General features: G+C 35.4%; 1 protein-coding gene across 2 annotated transcripts in view; it reads right to left on the bottom strand.

Moving 5' to 3' along the window:
• LOC123277809 (ubiquitin carboxyl-terminal hydrolase 25-like) overlaps nucleotides 1–22,063 on the bottom strand; it is a 134,529-nt gene extending 112,466 nt beyond the window's left edge. For both annotated transcript variants that reach the window (XM_070487737.1, XM_070487736.1), the window contains exons 1-3: nucleotides 21,966–22,063; nucleotides 14,395–14,518; nucleotides 3,229–3,391 (exon numbers count right to left, since the gene is read on the bottom strand). In XM_070487737.1, the coding sequence (XP_070343838.1) occupies nucleotides 3,229–3,391; nucleotides 14,395–14,518; nucleotides 21,966–22,035 (357 nt within the window). In that variant the 5' untranslated portion in view covers nucleotides 22,036–22,063. The remainder of the gene's footprint in view (nucleotides 1–3,228; nucleotides 3,392–14,394; nucleotides 14,519–21,965) is intronic.
• Nucleotides 22,064–23,054: the final 991 nt, after the last annotated feature.

The raw sequence follows: 23,054 nt of genomic DNA, 5'->3' as shown, positions 1-23,054 counted from the left end.
TTACACTCCAAACTAGAGAGAGAGGAGAATACATACCTCTAAATAACTACCTCACTCACGGATACCCTAGTGGAGAAAGTAGCCCCAGTTAGTACTTTTTACATAAAAATTCATTTGAACAGGATTAAAACAGTCCTGACTAGGTAAGGGGTCGATGCTCAATCTAAAGACAGTCAGGCTAATATTGCTAGCATCCAAAAGACTATTTAAGCTATTCTCTGTAAAATCTTCTCTTTGCCTCTTATAATCCCTTTCTGATACTCTACCACTTTTCTCCCAAATTATCGGTCCCAATAGCTAAAAGAACAAGTACAATAAAGCTCTACCTTTTGTAGCCTACTCCCACTACCTACTCCAAAGTTAGCAGTTTATAATCTCAGTAACCTTCTATAATTGGTAGATATACTTAGAAGGAAAAGAATCCCAGTTGCTTCCTGCAAGTCCTGCCAACTAAGTAAATTCCATCCCTGAGAAATTTTGTAATTGAAACTTTACAGTACATTTACGTCACAGTTTGAACAAGCTCCAACTCACTTTGGAAAATATAATAAAACACTTCCAACACTAATACAGACTTCCTGCCCAACTTTTCTTTCATAAGTGAGAAGTTCCAATTATGATGATAAACTGTTATATCTCAGATTATGTCTATGGAATTAAGGAATAATGTCAGAAAATGAAAAAACAAAAAGTTTTTATTACTAGAGATGAAAATAAAAAACTACTTAGAATAATTATAGTAAGGAAAAAAAAAAAAACCACGAAGTGATCTTCAGACAAATTTTTTCCCGTCCACAATTTTCCAAAATTTGACGCTTAACATTTTTTTCCAAATCCCCAAGTCAATATCTTAATAATTCACTATAACTCAAATTTTTTAAGGTTAGAGGTTACTTCTCCTAGGTGTCTAAATCTCTCCAAAAGAAAAAATAAGTAATTCCGAAAACCTTATACTTGCCTATGTTAGGAGTGTGGTAAAGCCATGCTACCAGTTAAGTAGCCACTAATCTAAGATAAAACTTAAAAATTAGTAAAATTACTTCAAATTTTGAAAACAAGCGATTTTTCTAGTTCATTCTGCTCTCTACCAAAAAACACCAAAAATTTGAAATGTAAAGCAAAATCTAAGGTCAGCAAATAACACTTAAGATAGAAATAGATAAACAACTGATTCAAATTTGAATTAAGATATGAGAGGAGTTTAACCTATGAAAATGATAGGTTATGATCCCCATACCTATTATTAGTAATTTAGTTATTTCAAACAGGCCTCTTACAATACGCTGTGGAAAAATAAAGAACTCCTCTTCTAACAAACAAATATTGATTATTTCCAAGTACTTTCTTTCTTCTTAAAGTTTTCTAAGAGAAGCGTCTAATCAATGAGCCTCACTTATTGGCCATAATAGCGCAGAGATAGCATCCACTTGTCCAAATAGAGGCAGCGAAGCATATTCATGAACACTCAGATCACAGCCTTCATAGTGAGCTTCATATTTTAAAATGATGTCTAAATTATAAAATTTAGATTGGACAGTGAAATGTAAAACCCCTTACTAATAGTGCAAGTAAAGTAAAGCAAGATAGCCTATCAGGAAGATCGAAGAGACTCTAAGATAGCAAAGAAAATGTTAGATATTGTTGGGATGTAAGTGAATAATTCATGTGTAATCAAGGCTAGGAACAAAGCTATTATTACAGATTTAGGTTAATCCAGGTATTCCTTAATATTTCAATAGCTTGGAAAAGAAATATACATACATACTACATGCTAACTAGTGTTTACCATAGTATATTGAAGAGTGAGGCATAAATCCAGAAAGCTAAAGGAATTCAAATTGCATGGTATCATGTGCCAGAAGCAAAAAAAGTGGGGGAAAAAGTTGAAATTTATTACACTGAAGTGGAAAAAATGGTAAAATTACAAATTAATATCCTACAGAACACAATTAACCTTATAGAAAATGAACTACATAACCAAGTTAGCTGCTTTAATATCACATGAAAATTTACACTGTCATACATACAGGTTTGGAAAACTACAAATGAAGAGATATTTTTAATATAAAAAGAAGTGGCACAGACATCCAATGATTTTATTATTTATTGATTGATTGATTGATTGATTTTGAGGAAGGTTAGCCCTGAGCTAACTACTGCCAATCCTTCTCTTTTTGCTGAGGAAGGCTGACATCCATGCCCATCTTCTTCTACTTTACATGTGGGACGCCTACCACAGCATGGCTTTTGCCAAGTGGTGCCATGTCTGCACCCGGGATCCAAACCGGCGAAGCCTGGGCCGCCGAGAAGCAGAACATGCGCACTTAACCATTGTGCCACTGGGCCGGCCCCTACATCTAATGATTTAAAAAGTACTCATCAGGAACACTAATTAATAAGCTACAATTCTACTGTATTAGCAAAATAAACAAAAATATTAATTTTCCTAAAGGGTTATTATTCATAGATTAAGGAGATTGTTAAGGTTTTGCAATCTAATAACATTATTAATGTCTAACTGAGAATGGTAAAGAATTATGACAATAGTCATCACATAAAAGAGTAAGAAAAAAAAGAAAAGAAAATTAGTTAAAATTGAGAAGAGGACAGATGTCTATGCATACAAAGATTTTTCATTTTAGAATAAGGGGCTCAAAAAACATTCCATTAAGGGCTTCCCAAGTTAGAAGGAACATGTGTTATTCTTGATTCATCAATATTTATTCTTTACATCATTTTCACCTATACATTGAGAATTATCTGCCAATCTATACCCTCCTCAAATGAAATGCTTCCTTGTATTAAAAATAGTATTTAAATGACTATAATTCTATGAATAACACTTTCCATTATATACAAATAAATCTAATCACAAAAAAAGCAGTTCTAATTTCACATCTTGGTTACATCCTTCCCTTAATTTGCAAGACATACAAAAATATTTTCTTTACATTCTGACAATTCTTAGCCGGGAAGGAGGAGAAATTAATTCAAAATAATTTCAAATAAAGCACAGATAGTACTCTAGTGTTAAAACTCCATACCGGGAGAAGGAACAGAGTGGGGTGGGGAATACTGCAATCCCCAAACTAGTTTATTAGATAGAAAGGCATATTAAAACTTAGCCTGCAGTTCTGTTTCAAGTATACAACTTAAAAGAAACACAACCCCAAGCCAGTTTCTATTGCTATCGTGCCCACCAAATCAGATCTGCAAAAAGACCCTTACCTGAATAACAGCACTAAACCAGCAAGTATTACCCACATTCTTTAGTCCAACAGGAGCTTTGTCCTGCCTTTTTCTATCGTAAGGGTTTCGAGAATCCCTCCAAACCTCCGTAGGTGTCCTCTTCAAACAGGCTTTATTTTCCGCTATGCTGGCTTCAAGAACTCTTAAGCCATGGGGAGAAAATGATGAAAAAAAAAATAAAGTATTAATCTAGTGCCGTACCGTAGGAAATAGCATATCACAAACTAACTATTTTAATTACTTAAGCTCTGGATAACGTATTTGAGGAAGTAATATTTAATGCCAACTTTACTCAAGTAGAGGTTAGCTTTCTTTAAGAATATAGCAGCGGCAATGCCAACAGATCAAGAGACATGCAGTTTTCCTCAGAAAAATGAAATTTCAAACACAAAAAGACAATGTTACATAATATAGAAAGTATGTTAAATTATGTCAACCAATTACAAGTTTAGTACCAGGAATATAGCACCTAGACAAGTTTTCTGAGTAATCACTTTATTAAAGTATATATTTAAAATATAACATAATGACTCGTTTTTATAACAATTACTTTGAGTCATCAAGAAAACATCAAAAACTGGACAAACTATACTTTTACTCCTCTGACCATTAATTTCCTTGCCTATAAAAAATGTTAAATAACGTAAACTCTGGGATTCTTTTCAGTTCTAGATATCTATGACTCTATGACAGTTAAATAAAGGCAGAGAATACTTAGTGTTCACTTCTTCACCCAAAAGTTTGCCTAGCGAAAAATCTAGTGAAACAAATATCTACACGTCAGAATAATAAAAGGCTAACCTCCTGAAAATAAACTCAGCCTACAGAATATCTTAAATATATCTAAACGCAGCAAGAGTAATGCTACTTTGCTCAATGACGTTTTTCTTGCTCTTAAGCAAGAAATTACATGCTGGAAAACTGCCTGCTCAAGACATGTGTTACTTAGTGTTCTAAATAAGCCTTAAGTAATATTCAGGTGTCTTAACCCACTTTATGTTAATTACAAAAACCTCAGCAAGAATGAGTTTTTTCCAATTTTTTGGCTTCCTGAGATAATCTCATTCATGCTACATCATCTTTATGCTCAAGATTTTGCCCGACTAGATCAATGTCAAAATAATATAGCTATGTTTCTTAATGATGGGGAAAAAGTGAATTGTTGTATTAGCTCTCACTGCAGTATTTGCAACATGACATTAGACACAATGTAATAGGACTCCAAATCATCATTACTTAAAATAACTTATGTGAAAATAGAATAAAGTCTTTCTTTGGGACACAACGAAACCACATACTAAAAGAAAGTAAGTAACAACAACAGTTGTTAAAATGTAAAGGTCAAAGTAACCTTATATACTTAAAAATAAACAGGTTACACCTCTGTCACTTTTAAGTGTGATCCATCATTAGCAGCAGTATTCTCTGCCCCAAAACTAACTCTCACATGCGCCCTCCACCCCTGGGCTTTTTCTCTTAAACTATTTACTACTAAAGTATACCAGAATTTCTTGGAAGGTATTTAGGTAGATAAATTGGGTCAGAAGAAAATCAGAATTTATCTAGAACATCCCACTGTGGCCAGAAAGCAAGTTTTCAAGAACCTAAGGGAAGATAAAAAGTCAGAGCCAACTTGAGAGGCTTCCTACTGTTCAACTGCACAGTTCAGGATAATACAAAACAATAGCAATAATACAGTGGATTATGTACAAAGCAACTAGGTTATGCTCAAAAGAGAAAAGTTAACAGTATGCAAAACGTATATGTAACACAAAGACTGCTGTATATAGAAAGGTATATTTAATTTCTTATTGACTTTCACAAACGGGAGTGTTTTCATTTGAAAGTTTTGTTCCTTTTGTAATGCACATGTACATTTAGAAGTTTAAATAAAGGGATCTTATTTGTATCTTGGCAATTCAAGATGAATGAACAAAAACAAGCAATGAGTTCTGGGGGAAGAAGCAACAATACCACAAACAGGAAAGAAGAATTAGTGCCAGAGGTCATACACAAGAGAGAGAAGAGGCATCCGGCAATTGACCAGCACCTGCGGGCATGTACAATCACCATTTAAAAGGAGGATTCTACAACATACTGTAAAAGTATAAACTGGTCAAAAGTCTAGGAAAACTACACTCAATCCTGAATCTCCTGGTGGATAAACCTCTACCATTACATATTTTTAACCTACTATTATAATAAAATACCACTAAGAAATGAACCCTCAATAATGTCAACAGACCAGATCACATCCATCATAACGACCAGGCAATGGGTCACATAGACATTTGTTATGAAAAACATGAGAATACCTAATTTCTACAAAATACACCCAATCTGCAAAAATTAAAATGCATATATGAGTCACACGAAGTAATAACAAAAGGAAATTCAGCCTCAAGACCAGATTGACTTAAACTAGGTCTCATATTGCCCACAAATGTCAACGACCCAACCCAAATCTACAATCCAGACTGCCCTGAGATAATGATATTCTTCTTATTCTAGATCTGGTTAAGATTACTAAAATCCAGGAAGGTTTTTTTTAATGTTTTGATGCAATCAATTCCCTCACCCTCCTTTTCTGCCCCCTCCTACACAGAAAATACACCTCTTGATTTGTATGTTTACACACAAATTTGTACGTTAAACATTACATTAATGGAATGAGCTAACTTACGTCAACTTTTTGGTTCCCTTGCCTAATCTCTCCCCGTAGGACTGGGAGAATGTATGGCCTCAAATGTACTTCCTAGGACCAAGTAGCTTGCCTGTACTGTTTGTTATACTATTCCTCAAAGCAAGTGGGAAGGGAAAGAAGGTCAAGGATATAAATTGAAGATACCATCTCCCCAGCATTCCTATGTACCCTTTTTTACAGAGGTAAAATTAGGTACAAACTGTAATAACTGTTTGATTAGGACTCAAGAGATACATGCTCATTGCTGCTCAAAGTTACCTAAGATACAAAAATAAAAGAATATCCATTTCCTAAATTATATTTTGTGTGTATTATGTGTACATATATATAATTATTCATATAACTCAATTCTGTCATATGGTAAATATCATTCATTATCACAAAAGTATAGGTGTTCAAGAAATAGGTTTATTATAAATTCCTTAGCCACACCATATGGTGAAATTATGGTACTAAACGACGGTGGATGAAAGAATGCCATGACTTTGTGATCTCCTTGATTTAGAGCTTACAACTCATTCAGTTTTGTATCACCGGGGACTTACAACATGCTTCAGTGGGTTTCCTCCTACCGCCTCCTCCAGGATCATGAAGGACTTTACAAACACATCTATTACACTGCACCAAAAATATTTATTAATTACTCAGTCTCTCCCATTAGCATGTGGAGGGTAGAAACACACATCTGTTTCTTCGCTAGAGCTTACATGATAAATATAGGGGCTAAACGAGTGTTTAAAGTAAATGGATGATTAAGATGTTAGATGATGCTATACCTCTCTCATTTTTTAGCTAAAGCCCATCTCCAGCTAAATATTACTCTATTCCCAAGCCATTGACCCCTTCTATAGTCCAGTACTGGTTTAATGAACATAAACTTTCTATAACGCCAATTTCTACATAAGGGTCCCTTCCCTGGACTCACCAGACTAAAGCCAGTGATACCAGCCAGGCTTTAAACTAGTAAAGAGTATGCAAGAACTATATTATAGGCATTAAAGCTGCCAGGAGAGAGAGAGAAAAAAAGGAAAAACAAAAAACAATGCAAATCTCAGAGAGCTCAGAAACAGCTTATAACAAAATGCCCAGAGAGGCAACCCCAAAAGCCACAATCAAAAACCAAACCCCCTACACATCACCTGCTTTCTTATCTTCCCAACACTGGTCATGGCCATGGCATTCAGCAATAGAAAAAGACGACAAAATGTTTTGTGTCTCTTTTTCTCCCATACTGAATGTTCAGAGAACTTAGGGTAAATGTTCACCTTCCCAGTGAAATTTTATTGCAGTGATTGCGGGGGGGGGGGGGGGGTTTGCTTGTTTTACTTTGTTTTGTACTGTTATTTAAACCGAATTATAGCAGTAATCTTGAAAACATTCCACTTTAGATTATCTAAGTCCATTTTGGGGAAGCAGCATACTCACTGGAAAACAAGCATTATCATTTAAGCTGTATAGATCATCCAAAAAGAAAAGAAAAAAGCAGGAAGTGAGGGAGAGAAGGAGAGAAAGAGAGTGGAGGGAATCATCTTGTTGACTGCCTTCAAAAAAACCTATTGCGGGACCTGGCCTGGGGCTGAGCGGTTAAGTTCCCGCACTCCACTTTAGCAGCCCAGGGTTTCGCCAGTTCGGATCCTGGGCAAGGACACGGCACCACTCATCAGGCCATGCTGAGACGGTGTCCCACGTGCCACAACTAGAATATACAACCATGCACTAGAGGTTTTGGGGGAAGGAAAAAAAAGATTGGCAACAGATGTTGGCACAGGTGCCAGTCTTAAAAGAAAAAAAAAAACCTATTGGTATTTTGATTAGATCACACTAAACTGTAAGTCAATTTAAGGAGAACTGATCAGTTTTACAACGTTCGGTCCTCCAATTTGTGAAATAGACTATATTTCCAATCATTACATATTCACTAATGTGTCTCAATGATATTTAACAATTTTCTTGGAGTATTTGCACATTTCTTATTAGATTTATTCCTGGTCTTTAATAGTTTTATGTGTTTTAAATGGTAGCTTTTAAAATTTCACTTTCTCATTCTTTCTTATGCATAGAAATATAATCTTTTTATATTGATTATTAATCAACATAGCTAAATATTCTTTTTTTCTTGGTAGGAGTACTTTAGGGATAATTTACATATAATAAGATATAGAAATCTTAAATGGACAGTTCAGTGAAATTTTTCTAGATATGTATACACCCATGTGACCACCACAGACGAAAATATAGAAAATTTCCATTATTCCAGCAAAGCCTCTCATGCCCTTTTTCAGCCAACAGTGCCGTCTTCTCCATCCCTCAATAATCACCATCCTGACTTCTATCACCATAAATTAGTTCTGCCTGTCCTTAAACATCACGTAAACGGAATCACACAGCAGTTACTCTTTTATGTCAAGTTTCTTTCACTCAGCATTTTGCTTTGAGGATTCCTCCACATTTTTGCCAGTACCAGGAAAATGTTTTCCATTATATTGCTTACTATTCCATTGTGTGAATATACCACCCATTGTTTACTATTCTGTTCTTATATTTGGTCGCTCAGTTTTTAGTTATTATGAATAAAGCTACTCTACACTCCTTTCTCAAGGGTCCACACCTAGGAGTGGAAATGCTAAGTCCTAGCACAGTATGTGTTGAAATTCATTAGAAATTCCCAGTTTCCCAAAGTGGTTATGCCATTATTCATTCCTACCAACAGTCTATGACAGTTCCAGTTGCTCTACATGCTCAACACTTGGTATTGTCAGTCTTTTTAACTTTAGCCATTGTGATGGATATACAGCGGTGCCTGTTCTCTAATGAGATGACTTTCGAGCTTGCACTACCCAGATCGCCACCATTGCTTCAATCTATCATCACATCCACCACAGCAACATGTCCACAATCATATACTAAGTACCATTTAAGGGACTCTCTGTTTCTAACATAGAAGCTACCACTGCATGTCAGACATGTGACTCCTGCCAAAAGTTGACCTGTTTCTCTCATGGTGAAGGAGGCCACATTGCATGGGGTGTGGCTGCCCACTCCTGGCAGACTGACTATATCAAACCTTTGAACAGCCCCCTCCTGCCCCAATCCTTCTTAGGACTATCAGTGGTACTTCAGTGTTGTTGACACTTTTTCAAGTGACACTCGTGCTGTTCCAGTCTGATCAGGCAACTCTGGCCCTTAGAACTAATATGCTTCATATTTTCAACCATTCCAGACCACTTGTAATCTGACACTGGTGTACCTCTTACCATAAAAAACACTCAAAAAGGAATGATAGTCAAAGCAGTCAATGGACCTCCTATGCTCCCTATCATCCAGACAACTGGTATTGTTGAGCATTAGAATTCTCCTCATAAATCAACTGTAAAAAGGCTGTAATTGCCTCCCTCACTTACTCCTGTTCCACACATATTCTTAAGGCAGCTCCCCCTCACAGCTGCTTCCCAGGTAATGATCAGAATGAAAATGAGAGGAGTTATGGAGACCAACTTAAAAATTCAGAATTCTACCCTAACCATTCCTGGATATGATGCTCTTTTCTTTCTCCAAAGGGCAACTCTAGGCCGTCCTGGTTGGTAAACCCTCCAGGAGGCTCCCAGACTTAACTCCAGTTCAGATACCTGGATTTCTGTGTCGAACTGAGTGGTCTTAGAATGCGAAGATAACCACTATTTGGTTGAGTACACTGCTCACCTAGTTCCCCTACAGTGGCAAAGTGGGAGGCACAACGAGTCCGTGTTAATTTTATAAAAATGTCTTTGTTCCTCTTGTACCTGCCCTTCTGGAGGAAAAGTCAGGTACAAGTAGGAAATTACTGGGAAAAAAGGTAAAATTACTGGGACACACAGATTTTGTGGCAGGGGAGGCAATAGAAGCACCCCACGTCTAGGGGTGTAGGAAACATGGAAACAGGAGGGATAGTAATAATCTTTGTCTTTCAGAACTGCCCTTGAAACCTTAGTCACAAAGAAAAGTGCCTTGGTGAGACTACCCCACACAGTTTCAGAGTATAAAATTCTGGCAGTTATTTTCTTTCCATTCATTTTTGAAAATCATTTTATTATTTTCATGCGTCTTATTGCTGCGTCAATTTGTTTCATTTGTCACTAACTTTAGGATAATTCCACCTTTCTTCTCTGAAAACTTTTAAGATTTTCTTAGTCTTTTCCTTTTTTCCTTCTTTTCTGCTGTGGAAGATTCACCCTGGGCTAAAGTCTGTCGCCAATCTTCTTCTTTTTGTATGTAAGCCTCCACCACAGCATGGCCACTGACAGAGGAGTGATGTAGGTTCACAGCTGGGAATTGAACTCAGGCCGCCACAGAGAAGCACACCAAAATTAGCCCCTAGGCCACCAGGGCTGGCCCAAGATTTTCTCAGTCTTAAGTGCTCTGGACTAACACTATAATGAATCTGCGTAACGGTTTCTTTAAATTTTCCTGACTGCGATTTGTTGGGCCTCATGAAATTACAGGTTATCTTTTCACTTCTGAAAAATTCTCAGTGATTCTCTCTTTAAATTTTGCCTAACCCACTCTCTCCTCTCCGCGTGTGTAACACCAATTAATGTGTGTTAGACCTACTCACTTTCTTCTCCATATTTTCCATCTTTTTAGCTGTCTTAGAAGTTGGATAATTTCTCCTCACATATCTTCCAGTCTACTAATATGTCCTTTAACTACATCCAATCTGCTATTAAACCTAGGTCCTATACATTTTTTTTACTACAGTAATTCTGGTTTTCATTTTCAGAATATATTTTCAGTTCTTTTTCAAATTCGTCAGGGCATATTTTCAAGCATTTCTTGTCTCCTTTAAAAGCTAAAGTATAGTTCTATCGATCACCATATCTAAATACATGAGTGCATTTTTGCTGCCTATTATTTTTGCTGATTCTCACAGTGACTTTTTTCCAATTATGCTTGGTAATTTTGACTAGTGGAACTTGCAGAACTTCTAAAGTTACTGCAGGGGATTCTTTGAGGCCAAGGATAAAGACAACTTCCTAGAGAGAGAACGCATTTTTGATTCTGCCAGGACCTATGGACAACACAAATCCAACACCATTTAAAACTAAATTCCCAAGTCGGTATTTATTGGACCATTGAAGTGACACAAATTAGCTGCAAAACATGGTACAACTTCTCAGGGGCAAGTCTCATCACCTCCAACAGCACCCTTCAGAGCCAAGGTAACCATCTTTGTAGTGCTCTAGGAGTTCTGAAAGAGGGGGATACTTCTGATTTACCCTTATTGTGAATATGTCACCCTTTGACAAACAACTTAATAAGGGGCAAGATCTCCTATTAAAGTTCCTTACCATACACAATGTTCTTTGACTTATTTCTTCCACGTTCAACAAGGATATCATAACTGAAGTTTATACACATAAGCCAATTTATATACAAGCAAATATTATCATGTCAAAAACTGACTTTCAGTGTGCTGAACTTACTTCTTTGGGTTCCTGCTTTCACCCTGATTTCAGTAAAATTTTACAATATTTTATATCCAACAGAAACAACACAAAATTCTGGTTGTTTCCACTAGAAAATGTGTCTTAGTCTACTATATTTCTTGAAATAGTTGGAGATGTGTTTTTTGTAACGGTTTTAACTAGAACCTAGCCCTACCTTCTATCCAGCTAGTTCAAAGTCATTTCACGAGGCAAGCCATTTTCACAAGAAATATGCCAGAGACACAAACCAGTCCCAATGTAGCTCATTAGTAAATTTCAACTAACCATACTCTACTTGTTCTCTATCTAAGCAATGACAACCAAGAGATAACTATAATATAATACATCCAATGCAGACATTAAGGAGTAATTATATTAAGAATTACACTTCCAAGATGTTCAACATAAAAAATTTTACCATGAAATTTATGAATGCCTAAACACAGGATTGTAAGATATAAAAAGATAGGCTTTATCTCATCTAATTATACATAATAATGTAGTATTCCAATTGTGTGAATTCATATTAAAGTATATCTATTGAAATATAACCACAGTCAGATGATTCTAGGATTTTCTTTTGGCAAGATTTTGTCATATGAACTTGGGTAACGAACAAGTAGTTAAATTTACTTTTAAGCATGACATATAATTTGCATCATTTTCCCTTTCGAATTTAGACTTCCAAGCCTTAATAAAACCCATAGAAACAAACACATCTTTGCTAAATGTTTAGCTAGAATCCTGACATTTCCTTTTTACTGATACAATGTGATTTACATATGTGCTTATTAACTGCCTATTTTGCATTTGACACTGTTAACTATAAATTATAAAACTTACACATAACAAAAAAATAACATTTAGCAACAGTAAATTAATATGACTTTTTACTTCTACAGAGTATAATTTTATGTAAAATTTTACAGCATATTACACTATGCCAAATCTCTGTAATGTTATCTACAATAAAAGTATTTATAAAATATATACTATTTTAAAAGTACATTAAAATGTAAAAGACCAAGAATAAAAAAGAGCAGTATCTTATTTTCTTTTCCATTTGGACAAAAATAAGTATCTAAAACAATATATAACATATACATTGAACTTAGTAACAGATTAGGAATAGTTTTAATCCCTTAACTTTTAAGTTATTTCTACTGTTTATTATCTAATTAATTAGTACATGTTCTTTTAATGAGAAAACACATAATAGAAAACTACTGATACCATTTGGTATATAAGCTTCCAGAGTTTTTAAAATTTATATACTACTATAAATTCATAAAAAGTACACTCTTTAAAATAATATTTGTAACACAGTATATATTCTGTTTTATAACCTCTTTTTTACATAATAGATCATTCCCCTTAAATATGAAATCCAACTCATGGATTTCATGATTCAAATATTTCTCAACAAAGCTGAAGTACTGTCAAGTTTTATAATATTCAAGATAATTATTTCATTCCAATCTATTTCTTTAAGACAAAACCTAATTTTATAATTTCTCCAAATCCTTTACAAAATAAGCCTAACTAAAATGTCTAAAGATAGTTTATGTATTTTTGGCTTTCATTTAAAATTACTGGTGTTAAATACTATTAACTGCAATGAAAGAGAATAATGAATTTTAATTGTCTTTCCATCTTAAAATAACGTCTTAAAAAGTACTTTCCGAAGTATCATTTAAAAACATTAAAAAGTATTACTAATAAAAATTATGTGCCTTTGCTAAACATAGCATTTTGAGACAACTCCTACAATACAGTAATCTCAGATTACTTAGAAAGACATATACTATTGATACTGTGCCAAGGGAAATTATGTGAGGAAGCTGGCACATTCTGCTACCAAACAACTCTGCTACAGAGAAAAGAACACTGGAGTCATAAGACCCATCTTAGCTGTGTACCTTTGGAAAATCATTTAACCTCTTAAAAGATACAGTTCTTCTTCAGTAAGACAGAGTTATCACTGCTTGCAAAGAGTTGTTTAGAAGATTACACAGTCATGCGTCACTTAACGACAGGGATACATTCTGAAAAATGCATCATTAGGTGATTTCGCCATCGTGTGAGCATCCTAGACAGTACTTACACAAACCTAGATGGTATAGCCTCCTACACACCTAGGGTATATGGTACTAATCTGATGGGACCACCATCATATATGCGGTCCATCACTGACCACAATTTCATTATGCAGCACATGACTGCAGCTAGTTATAATTTAAAGTTTTTTTTAGTCAACATTCTTTTGTGATAAAATCAAATTTATTTATTTGATCCTTCAGTAGATCAAATTGCTTTAAACTAAAAAGTTTTCCTTATTAAATCAAAAGATGCATTTTATCACATCTCTTAGAATCTTGCCTAATTCTTTAAAAAAAAAAAAAACCCCTATAAACATACTACCATATTATAGATCAGAGGTTGGTAAACTGCAGCCCATGGACCAAATCCAGCTGGCAGCCTATTTTTGTAAATCAGGATTTACTGGACCACAGCCACACTCATTAAATAATGTATTATCTATAACTGCTTTTATACTACAACACCAGACTGAGTAACTGCAACAGAAACCATATGGTCAACAAAGCCTAAAATATTTACCATTGGCCTTTTACAGGAAAATGTTTGCAGACGCCTTCTATAAACGACTATAAATTGAATTGGACGATGTATCCAAAACGGATTAGGAGGAAAAAAAAAATCAGAGAAACATTGAAACATACACCTAAATTTAGTGCCCATAATGCCACTCCAAAGTCCTAAAAATCTAAGCTTCAAACGCAATTGGAACTAGAAAATGAAAATTTTGGTTACATAAAATATAAAAAAAATACTGAAATATATTCATAATTTATTTAGAATAACAAAGTATATTTTGTGCCTCTTGAAATTAATTAAAGCCAATTATTATTTCTATTATAAACAGAACTTATATCCACTTTATATAAATTAGGTTTTTACCTGCTAATGGCTTGCTCCTCATCAGTCATTCCAGTCTCCCTGAACGCCCTGTTTGATTCCGCCAAACTCAAGGCAATTGCTCTCTGAAGATCATCTTTATCATCTCCAGTGAGATCAATCACATCTGAAAAGCAAAACTAACTTTCTCAAAATGAAAAGTCAAACAGAATGAAAGGTAATTCTTATCATGGAGATTTTACACCCACTATACCCTTTCAAACCAAAGTCAGCACCAACATAATTCTCTATAAGATCCTTTCTGAAGAGAATACAAACATTTTAAATGGAACATACTTCGAAACAATGTTACTCTCTCTAAAATATAGCTAAAAGCAATAAGGGCATAAATATTTTTCATTACAGAGGAAACAATATTTACTATGAAGTCCCTGATTAAAAGTATATAATAAGCAGGAAGACTGCTAAAAAATTTCTTTACCAAACAAATTTGAAATTAACATAATTAAACATTTACATTTACGCTTTTGGAAGTTAATCCAAATATACACACGTTACAGTTCATCCACAATACCACCTAGACGTTGTCTATCAAAGTATAATAATTAACAACTGAGCTCTCAAAAATTATGTTTCAGAAACTAACTGACCGTAGATATATATACGTTTACATACACATTGTTTTAAAGTCTGGAAGAATGTGCCAAATTGTCAACAGTGGTTAAGTTTGATGAAGAGGGTTATGGAGGAGGAAGTGTAAGGATCTCTCACTTTCTATTTCAAACACTTCTCTACCATCTGAATTATTTAATAATCATTCAGTTTACTAAATAATTTTAATTTAAAAATGTTTGCATTTCACAAAAAGAAATACACTAAGCAAAGAAAATAGTTTTGATGCTATAAGTATTCTTTTTCCAAAGAATAAAGGCTACAACTATTACCACCTACAGAAAAAACACTTTTTAACCAATTTCCCAGTAGATATTCATCAATTTCCTTAACCCAAAAGATGCCGATAATACTCACATTATTGTTTAAACAATGGTAAGAACCATAATATGTTGCCAAGTAGGGGATTATAAAACAATATGATGAGAAAGAAAAAACCATATCTGTTATTACCTTATCTTTGTGTGGTTGGGATTTTGCTTCTGGGTATTTTGGACAAGTTTTGTATTCCTTTCATTTATTTGTATTTGAGACATGTTAAAAACTAATTTTTTTTCATTGTAATCCTAGAATTTTATAAAAGGGAGACAAACAAAAAGGAGTAGGTGATGGGAGATAAGATGCTTGCATTTTACCATCTAGCTATAGGGTTACATACAGAGGCTAGAAAAGAATATTCCACACTTAATAAGAAATAAATAATATATATTGGCCTATTTCTATTGTTATCCACACTTTTTCTCCAAAGGGTAGCTTACAAGGATATTAAAAATATTAGAAATAATAACTGGCCATGGAAGATTTTTTTTTAATGTTCTTAGAAAGTATAATAAAACCTCACAAAAATGTAGTAAGTAGGGTCCAAAAAAATTCAGTCAAGTAAAATGTAGAACACATAGCAAGGTAACTAAAACGATGGAGCATGCCTAGATCTATCAGCAGGCCAAAGGCTTTCTGAGTCCGGCTTACAAGACCTAAGTACAGGTCGACCACGGCTGAACATGGGTGTCACCGGGGTATAACAACTTAAATATTGATGAAGCAGAAGTCAGGACTAGAGAGGGATGAAATGGCCTTATGAAAATGAGAACTACCTTGGTCATTAAATAATGACTAGAATAGAGGTGAGTAAAGAGAGAATAATGGAAGTAAGGGAAACAATTTGAAAATCACCAAGCAGCAGAAAAACAGGTTTTGGGGATATGATCAATTAGCCCTCAGACTCCATTCTCTCATCCTCCAAGTATGCTTTATTCAACTATAGAAGCTGGAAAGATTAAAAGATACAAACAAATCTATTTTCCCAATTCATGGGCAGTTAAGGTTCTGGATAAAATTTAGGTTCCACCAACTGGATGCACTAACATGAGCTTTGGAAGGCAGAGTGAGGGGGAAGCCCTACTCCTGCTGCTTTTGGCTGTTCTCTCCAGCATGACTGAAGAGATGTGGGTTGTTCCACAGTGGCATTCCAGTGTCCAATTTCCAGCTTCAGGGATGTCAAGAGATAAGAGTAGAAGCGGCAACTAGACTCTGCATTCCAATGTCCGGGCAGAGCTCAGCGGCAGTTACCTAATCTTGGATGCTTATTCTTCTCTGGGCTGCAGCTACAGAAGCATGTTCTTGAACCCAGGAGTCCCAGAGGCAGCCTCCTGATTCACTCACTCACTACCCTCCTGATTGTGGCAGAGGGAGAGCTTCCCTGGCTGGCGAGTCCCACAAGAATCCAGGAGTCATTTCTGAAAGCTGAGCTAGAGATCCTCTCTCCAGTGCTTCCAGTGATTTCTTTAAGAACCTAATCCTCTGGATTAAATTTCTTCTATGAAACTATCTAGAGTGTTTACTGTTTCGTGACTGACAAGTAAACCAAACCAGCTAAGGCAGAAACTCACTCAGAAATAGCAACAACTTAAACTTAGAGCTTTTTCATAATTTATCAATTGTAACTCAAGCAACACAAAAGCAAAACACAAGGCAAGATATTTTTAACTCTATCTGATACAAGAGACAGATAACTGACATTGTGAGAAATGAAGTATATCATCATAAGAATAAAAAATGGCGGCGAGACTTCAAATTTAAGTCTTCTATTAAATCCAGTGGGCTTTCCTCCATAGTAGCAGTTCTCCAAGTGGAGTCCATGGATCCTCAGGGATCCCCTATGGCCCTATGAGGGAAAGGAGGTCTTTAAGTAAAATATATTCTCATAATAATATTAAGGTGTTATCTGCCTTTTCTACCGTGGTCATATTGGCACTGATGATACGAAACAACAATGCATTAAACTGCTGCATCTTAGCACACAAATCAAGGCAGTGGCACCAAGTTGTGTGAGCAATTCATTGTTATTACTCACAAACAGGCACACTCGTTACTCAAAAAAGAAAAAGCCAGTTTCTCTTAAGTCCTTGATAAAAAGGGAAAAATCAATTTTATTAAATCTCAAATACTGATTTAAATTTTCTTTTAATTCTACATGACAAATAAGTATGCACAGTACTTCTGCTGTATATCCAAAGCACACTGTTGCTAAAGAAAAAACACAAGTGCAACGCTTGAGTTGCAAACTGAACTGATTTTTTTTCATGGAACACTTTTTACTTGAAAGAACAACTGACAAACCACAAACTATGATTATGCAGACTTGAGTATTTGACAGATGTTTTCTCGAAAATAAAGTGAACCTGTCACATGAGGGAGAATGAATGACAGCATTTGTTGACAATGATTAACACAGAATTTTCAAGCAAAAATCAGAATTTTGGAAAACTTGTTTCTACCATTATGAGCTTGATATTTCCCCAATACTTAAAGGATTTCTGGTGAAATCAGGTGATATTGACAATTTTAATTTGTTTTATGATGCAGACGTTCTTCCAAGATTTGGAAGGAAATCTTTTCCAAATTACCAATGCACAGTATTACAAAATCATGCATAGGTAAACAATCCATTCAAAGAGCAAGGTAAGCCATAAAGACGCTTCTAGCATCTTCGGTCTTTGACCCTGGATCCTGACACAGAGCTTCTAAATCACTTGGAACTTCCTGGGTGATAGGAGCATCTTTTGTTCTCATGAGACGACTCTTGGTGGCCTCCTGTATAGCTTCAGGGTGGGCACTGATCACCAGAAAAACCAAACCATGATTAGAAGCTTGGAACTTTGAGCCTCATCTCCCATCCTCTGGGAAGGAGAGAGAGGCTGGAAATTAAATTAATAATCAATCAAGCCCACCTGATGAAGTCTCCATAGAAATCCCTGAAGTACAGGGCTCCGAGAGCTCCTGGGTTAGTGACATATCCACATGGTGGGAGGGTGGCGTACCCCAAATCCATGAGACAGAGGCTCCTGCACTCAGGACCCTTCCAGACCTTGCCCTATGCATCTCTTCATCTGGCTATCCATCTGTATCCGTTATCATATTCTTTACTATATAATAAACGGGTAAATGTGTTTCCCTGAGTTCTGTGAGCGACTGTAACAAATTATCAAACTTGAGGAGGGGGTCATGGGAACCCTCAATTTGTAGCCCAGCCAGAGAGAAGTGTGAGTAACCTGGGAACCCATTACTTGTAACTGGCATCTTAGGTGGAGGCAGTTGTGTGCAACTGAGCCCTTAACCTGTGGGATCCGATACCAACTCCAGGTAGTGTCAGAATTGAACTGAATTGCAGGACACTCAGCTGGTATCAGAAAATTGGTCAGGTGTGGGGTAAAAACTCACATATCTGGTGTCAGAAGTATTGAGTGAGGGCAGAGGAAGAAACAAGCAATAGTAGCCTTTGATGCTAGAAAGGTTGGTTGGCGAGAAGTTATCGGTCCTTAACTGAAAAGCTGAGACGTTTTCCTTTAAGCAGTGGAGAAAGTTTATTTATTATTTGTAGCTTCACTATAATTATCATAATTTTTTCCAGGATGTTCCCATTACTACATAAATCCTCTTCTTTCCAGAAGATATTTTAGAATACAGCAATCGTGAAAGACTATTATAACTTACTCGCATACTAAATACAGATAAGATTTTAAAACCAGATATTAAGAAAATAAAATGTTATTTTACTAGAATGGTAAAACCTGAATTTCTTCTTCTTCTGGAGTTAGGGGAATGACTTCCAAAAACACGTAATGAACTATCAATTTCACAATGAAAACTAGCCCTCTGTGATTTTCTTATACGCTCACACTCAAAAAGGAACATAGAATAAACTTGGCGGAAACAATTTCTAATTGGCCAAACTAAATAAAAGTTGAGCCTATGTAAAAATCCCATCCAAATACCAAAGTATTATAAATATTTTTATATCTGTACCAAGCGAGGACCTTGGCAAAACACTCAAACTTTGTTTTAACCAACCCTCCCTCTAGTATTAGTGTGAACACAACTCAAGGGCACAAGCATGTTAGTGTTAGTTGGATACCAGTGTAGAAAATCACACATTACAAAAGCCTATGAACAGGAATCTTCAACATGTTCAAGACTGCTCAAATTAAAACATTTTTTCTGTAAGGTCACAAGTATATATACCAAAACATAACACTCAACCTAAAAAAATCTTGTACATTCCAAAGAGTTAGCATTTGAGTAAAACTTAAATACCAACTACCAAACATTTTTCTGCTAAATCCGAAATACAGGCAATCATCAACTGGTCAATGAAGCAGACTTTAACTGTATGCATTGTTTACAACTCATAACTCATTTTCCCATGAAGACAGTGTATGAAATGACAAAAGCCTTCCAAGTTAGTTCAAAAGAAATCCACTTAGCCCATAATCTAATTGAACTACAATATATGCAGAGATTTTGACTTTAGAAGAAAGTGATTTTCCTTGCTTTCCTTATTTACATAAGCCCAGGCATAGGTGAAACACTTTTTTATATAACCACATTTATATTTACCACCAGCGAAGATCTCTAGGCAGGGGAATGATATGAGCAGAAAGAACTCTGTTTGGGGAGTTAGGAGGTTAAGTGTTGAACAACAGTTAGAGAAGAGTTGTAGTAAGAATATGTATCAGGGCAGGAGCAACTAAAGGAAAAGTACGCAGACAAAAACTCATAGAACTGCAGACTAAATGGCTGTCTTGGGAGATTAGGAAGAGCAGTAAAAAAACTAAACCTTTAATACAAAATAAAATCACTGGGTCCCCAGAAGGATGGGGATGCCCTTAAGAGAGAAAGGCAAATACGAACATAGGGATGGTCAGCAGGAGCTGAGAAGGGAGAATACTACCATTCTCGCCCTCACTCATTCTGCTTCAGCCACAGTGACGTCCTCCCTATTCATCTCCTGAGCCAAATATACTCCTGCCTGGAGGCCCCAGCCTGGGATGCATTTCCCTCAGACATCCACGAGCTTCCCTCCCTCACTTCACTCAGGTATCTGTATAAATGTGACCTCATCCAAGAAACATTCCCTGACGGATCCTCTATCTAAAATAGCATATCCCATGCCTGACCTACAACCGCACCCCTGTCACCATCTGTCCCTTGACCTTGCTCTCTTGTTCTTCATGAACTTACCACTGCCTGACATTATTTATTTATTGCTTACTGTCTGTCTTCGCCCTATGTAAACTGACACTTTGTGTTTTTTCTAATGGCCTAAAAACCTATCTAATACATATTAGGCAATCAATAAATATTAAGCAAATAAAGGTTGATATCTAGACTATGGAATAGACATAAAAATTAGTGAGTCATCTTCATAGTGGCACTAACTAGAAGACTTAAGAACATAGGCTTTATCCATATAAAATTTTTTCTAGTAAGTCAAAGGACAAATAGAATAAGGTATCACGCTAAAAGAATACTTAAAATCAAGAAGACATAAATAATGTAAATTGTGTTTCCTACCTGACTCTCCCATTCTCCTCTGCCCTCAGTCAGCTCTCTTAAGATGTTCCTACTTTTCTAATCTTCTTACTGCGGAGCTCAGATTCTCTAAAACAGTGCTCTCCACTAGAACTTTCTATGATGATGGAAATGTACTATTATCTGCGCTGTCCAGTAGGGTGACCACTAGCCACATCTGCCTACTACTGAGCATTTAAAATGTGTCTAGTGCAACATAGAAACTGAATTTCAATATTATTTAATTTTAATTTATATTTAAATCTAAGTTGTCACATGTGCCCGTTGGCAACTATGTTGAACAGCTCAGCTCCAAATGGTCTTGTTCTGTTTTTAATAATTCCTGCTAAAATTATAATGGCAGCATTGGTAAGAAGGCAAAGTGAATAGCAAAGGAGCCATTTGGGAATTCTGTCATCAACTTTACTATGTTTTCAAACTAAAATTGTGAAAAAAAATTAAAGTTAACATTCTATATGAGTCAACAAAAAGTACAAAGGTCCATGGCTACCATTCTTCCCTAAAATTAAAGAAAACTCACAAAGTTATACAAGTCATTCTACAGAACATTGTAATAGAATGTAAGCCTAATTGCATGCAATCATTTACAAGTAACTTTCAGAGCATTGTAGAATCTCATTTTTAAGCTTAACCTTAACTTTCAGTGAATCATCAAAACAGTTTTCTACATTAGAAATCTCTACGGAAAAAGAGATTTAACTTTCATGGCATTAATTTTTTTCTATCTGAAGTTACTTGTTTAACAAATGTGGGGGGTGGGAAAAATACCAGGGTTCAGTTAATAAACTCCTAAACTGCTGAACATACGTGATCTGCCCTCAGCAGAGATGAGAGCACTAGACCTGGATCTGTCACTTGTCCTTTAGATCACTTTGAGGCTGGCCAAGCAACATAACTACGAGCAGAGTTCTAGGACAGAACTTCAACATTTTTCTCACTTTCTATGCAATCCTTACCAAATAAACTGATTCTAAATTGGTAACACTTAACACTTACTCCAATGTGTTATATTAACTTCTCTAAAACTTAAGCCAATATGTGGCATTATTTTCTGTGCTAAAATTACCTACCCAAATCCCTCTTATCTTTTGATCCATTCTTTGATTGCTCAATTGTAGCACATCTCGTTCTGGTGGGCATATACTGTTTTTTTCCTGTTTTAAAAAAGTTCAAAAGAATTTAATGATCATGAAAGAAAGAATATTACTATTTAATTTCAAGTGGGCAAAAGCCTGGTATGGTCATGTCTATGACAGAGTTTGCCATCACACAAAAACTTCGAAGAATCTCTCCTCTGACTATTAAGTTCACCTATGATATCTTAGTATCCTGCATTGCTGCCTCCTTGCATTTACATTTTTTACTGCCAAACTCCAACACAATTTTATTTCCAATTTAAGCTGGAGGTGGGAGGCACTCATCTGACAATTCACAATATCCAATCTGGACAGGAAATCCAAGTAATGAAAAAAATTACCTAAAAGTGTTGTTAATACTCTAAATGATTTGGGCTTTTTCCCAGAATTCAACAGAGTATTAAATTACAGTATAGAATGTTACCAAAACAATATCAAACACCAGGTACACCACTTCTTAATTCTCTATGATACAGAATACAAGCTTTCCTTGAAATGTTTCTTTTTCTTCTCTCAAAAATGGAAGGTGAAAATGCACTAAAGGCCAATCATTGTCCCACTAACTAGTGAAAATGTAACAACTTCTTGAATATTAAGTGAAGGTTCAAAAATATATGTTCTTCAAATCAAGTGACATAATTTACTTTATCTTCTGATGTACTCAGGTATGAGTAAATGAAAATTTCCCCACAAGCCCCAAATGTAACTTCTATGGGATATTTTAGTTTAAAAGCTAAATTTTTCTAGTCATTAAAAAAACATGTATTTTATTCCTTCTAAAAGAGACGCCCAGTCATAAACAGTTATATTCTAGCTTATACAAGTAATCATATGTATTTAGCATTAGAGACTTTCACGTCAAAACACAGATGTTTTGTCAGTACTACAACCAATAGATGACACACTTAAAATTAGCCAGGCTCTGTCTATGCTATAGTCCTGTCAGTAATAGACTTTTTACTTAAAAAAGAAAACAAGCAATTAAAAAAAATAAAAACTCCTGCCATATTTGAAGAATTAGTT

Source organism: Equus asinus, chromosome 17 (genome assembly GCF_041296235.1).
Source record: "Equus asinus isolate D_3611 breed Donkey chromosome 17, EquAss-T2T_v2, whole genome shotgun sequence".
Taxonomy (NCBI): Eukaryota; Metazoa; Chordata; class Mammalia; order Perissodactyla; family Equidae; genus Equus; species Equus asinus.
Note: the sequence above shows the minus strand (reverse complement) of the source record. Positions and strands in the feature narration are given on the sequence as shown.